The 2,484-nt window shown below is 37.4% G+C and overlaps 1 protein-coding gene across 1 annotated transcript in view; it reads right to left on the bottom strand.

Annotated features, from left to right (window-relative positions):
• Positions 1 to 2,445, bottom strand: part of LOC102304688 (probable serine/threonine-protein kinase dyrk2) — a 5,066-nt gene extending 2,621 nt beyond the window's left edge. The window contains exons 1-6 of the mRNA XM_042217734.1: positions 2,110 to 2,445; positions 1,576 to 1,779; positions 1,362 to 1,497; positions 949 to 1,101; positions 729 to 821; positions 317 to 426 (exon numbers count right to left, since the gene is read on the bottom strand). Coding sequence (XP_042073668.1) covers positions 317 to 426; positions 729 to 821; positions 949 to 1,101; positions 1,362 to 1,497; positions 1,576 to 1,770 — 687 coding nt within the window. The 5' untranslated portion in view covers positions 1,771 to 1,779; positions 2,110 to 2,445. The remainder of the gene's footprint in view (positions 1 to 316; positions 427 to 728; positions 822 to 948; positions 1,102 to 1,361; positions 1,498 to 1,575; positions 1,780 to 2,109) is intronic.
• Between the last annotated feature and the right edge of the window lie 39 nt (positions 2,446 to 2,484).

Raw genomic sequence — 2,484 nt, 5'->3', positions numbered from 1 at the left:
AATAGAGTGGCAAAATGGCTGCCTTCATTGTATGAAAATAAAACTTCTTCCATATAAATTCACACAATCTTAATTAAACTCTTAAATGCTAACAACATCTCTTTATTAGGTAGTAATCGTATAATTTCAAATAAATGTTTCTTCGGTTCATTTATTTTTATGCACAGCTCGTGACTTCCAGTGAACCAATGCAACACATTCTTTTTTTCTTTTTCAGCCATAGTGTGGTAGATGTGCTGGTGACACTAGGGATTATTGCCCTGTTGCATGACCCAAGTTCAACCAAGCCTTATCTGTCAGATAAATGGCCTCACACCTGCAATGATCCTTTGACCTCTGTTGGGCCTGAGTTGTCAAAAAGTGTGATATCTGTGACCTTTACTGTGTCACTTCCTGTCACAGTGACCAAGATGCTGGCATTACCACCTAAAAGAGTGGTGAAGAGAGAAAGATAACAAGGAGCATCATCATGACATGCCTTCAAAGCAAACATAATCTGCACAAAAAGGCAGGTAAGGTAAGTTATGGGAAAGGATTGTTTAGGTTGAACTTTACTAACCATAGCATGATGGAGCATAAACCTTTGGGAGACTGAGTAAAAACTTTTTTTTACATTTAGATGACTGTTGTTTTAAAGATGGCTGTGTATGTATGTATGTGTGGGGAAAAAAACGTCTACCACAAGAGAACTTCACAAACTATGAAAATCACTATAAAACTAGCCTGACCTGACAGAGGACGTCCTTCTTTTAGACTGAAGTCCCCATGGGCGCCCTCATGCTCTTCGACAAGGTTATAAATGAAGTTCACTGAACTTTGACCTGATACATAAAATAGATCAGAAAGGCTGGAATATGCAAGTTAACATTAGAAACAGACCTAGTCAATACATTTTTTAAAAAACATGATGTAACTCAGAGCCTAAAAATGAGTTTTCATAATACTGACCTGTAACTTTAACTAAGTAAGGTTTACTTGAGCTAACACTGATTTGCCAAAGCCCCGTTTGATTATTAGTGTTGAGGCTTAAATGACGCATGTTTCCTGCTGTGGTGAAGGATGCCAGAGGACCACTGGACTGACTGGAAGTCTGAGAAACACCTGGAGAGGAGATACAAACAATCATAAAGATATTTTCAAAATGACTCCGTAAGAAATAAAAGGTTAAAACCAAACAAAATATCAAAAAGAGCCTCAGAATTAAAAGCCTTAAACCATGAAATAATTGCCAGAAAATATGTGGTTCGAGAAGCTTCTTATTAAATAAAATTTAAAAAATATATGTAAAATAATTTGCATAAATGAGTTTTTATTTGTGTTGTATTTTCTACAGGATAAAAAGACATTTGTGATGACAAAACCTGTGGAGCTGGTGAGGGTGAAGGTGAGAGGTGAGTCTCCCGTGATGTAAGCTTTTATGTTCCTTAATGAGCCATCAACAGCAAAAGCAAAATTGCTTGACCGTCCAGGATTCCCAGCTGCCTGAAGAACTGTCACCTAAGAGAACAAGGAGGAAAACATCACACGTACTCACAAATCTTCAGTCAGATATCATTCTCTTGATTCATTTCTTACCACAGCACTGGCTGATGAGTCTACTATAACACCGGTAGCCAGTGAGAGTTCTGACTTAGTGACCTGAATGGCCTGACCTCCAGAAGACTGAGCTAAGTCTCGGTATAACTGGAAATCAAATTGGCTCATTGCACGAGGAGCCAGACCCTGAGAGGTTCTGCGGCGGCGGCGGCCAGCTGCAATGCTTGTGAGCATGAAAGTAACCTGCAACCACGAGGAAAAAAATCTCAAAAGTTCCATTCAATATCAAGGACCACAAGCCTAAATGCAAATGAAAAACATTATTTGATAATGAAGGTGAAAGAATAATGATAATCAGTGAGCTAGGTTAGGGGCAGCAGCTTCCAGACCCGACAACCATAAGAGGTGATGAAAACATGAAAAGGAAAGGAGGGAGGAGCACAGGAAGGAAGCACCCAAACGTCAGATAATGTTCTTCTATTTTGAGACAAATGATATACAAATAACCAGATGTTACATGCCAAAATGTATTGCATTATTTAAGAGCAAGGATGGTACAAAGTTAATTCTTACCTCAGATTTTGTGCTCTCTGTAAGAGCAACAATAGTGTTTCTTAGATAGGCATCTTTGGCTGGAGCATCAGTGAAGAGAAAAATCTCAGAGAAGGGTGGAGCTGCCGTCAGTGCAAGCTTCCATATTATTTGTCAGACAGGACAAAATATCAACATTTCATTATCAATATTAAAAAAAAAACAAAAACAAAAAAAAACAGTCTGAGTGCATTTCTAGCCACCTGAAGTACATGTGTAGAATAATAAAGAAATTGATAAAAAATTATTTTAACAATACTGTGTTTATATTTTACAACTATTTCTCCTGAATCAAACATGTGATTTATTTTTTAATTTATTTTTGTCTAAAGTAGAAAACAGTCTATTGTACTGTTA

The sequence above is a fragment of the Haplochromis burtoni genome, unplaced genomic scaffold (assembly GCF_018398535.1).
Source record: "Haplochromis burtoni strain Fernald_Lab_line unplaced genomic scaffold, NCSU_Asbu1 Contig_2763, whole genome shotgun sequence".
Lineage (NCBI taxonomy): Eukaryota > Metazoa > Chordata > Actinopteri > Cichliformes > Cichlidae > Haplochromis > Haplochromis burtoni.
The sequence above is the reverse complement of the archived record's forward strand: the minus strand, read 5'-3'. Positions and strand labels throughout refer to the sequence as shown.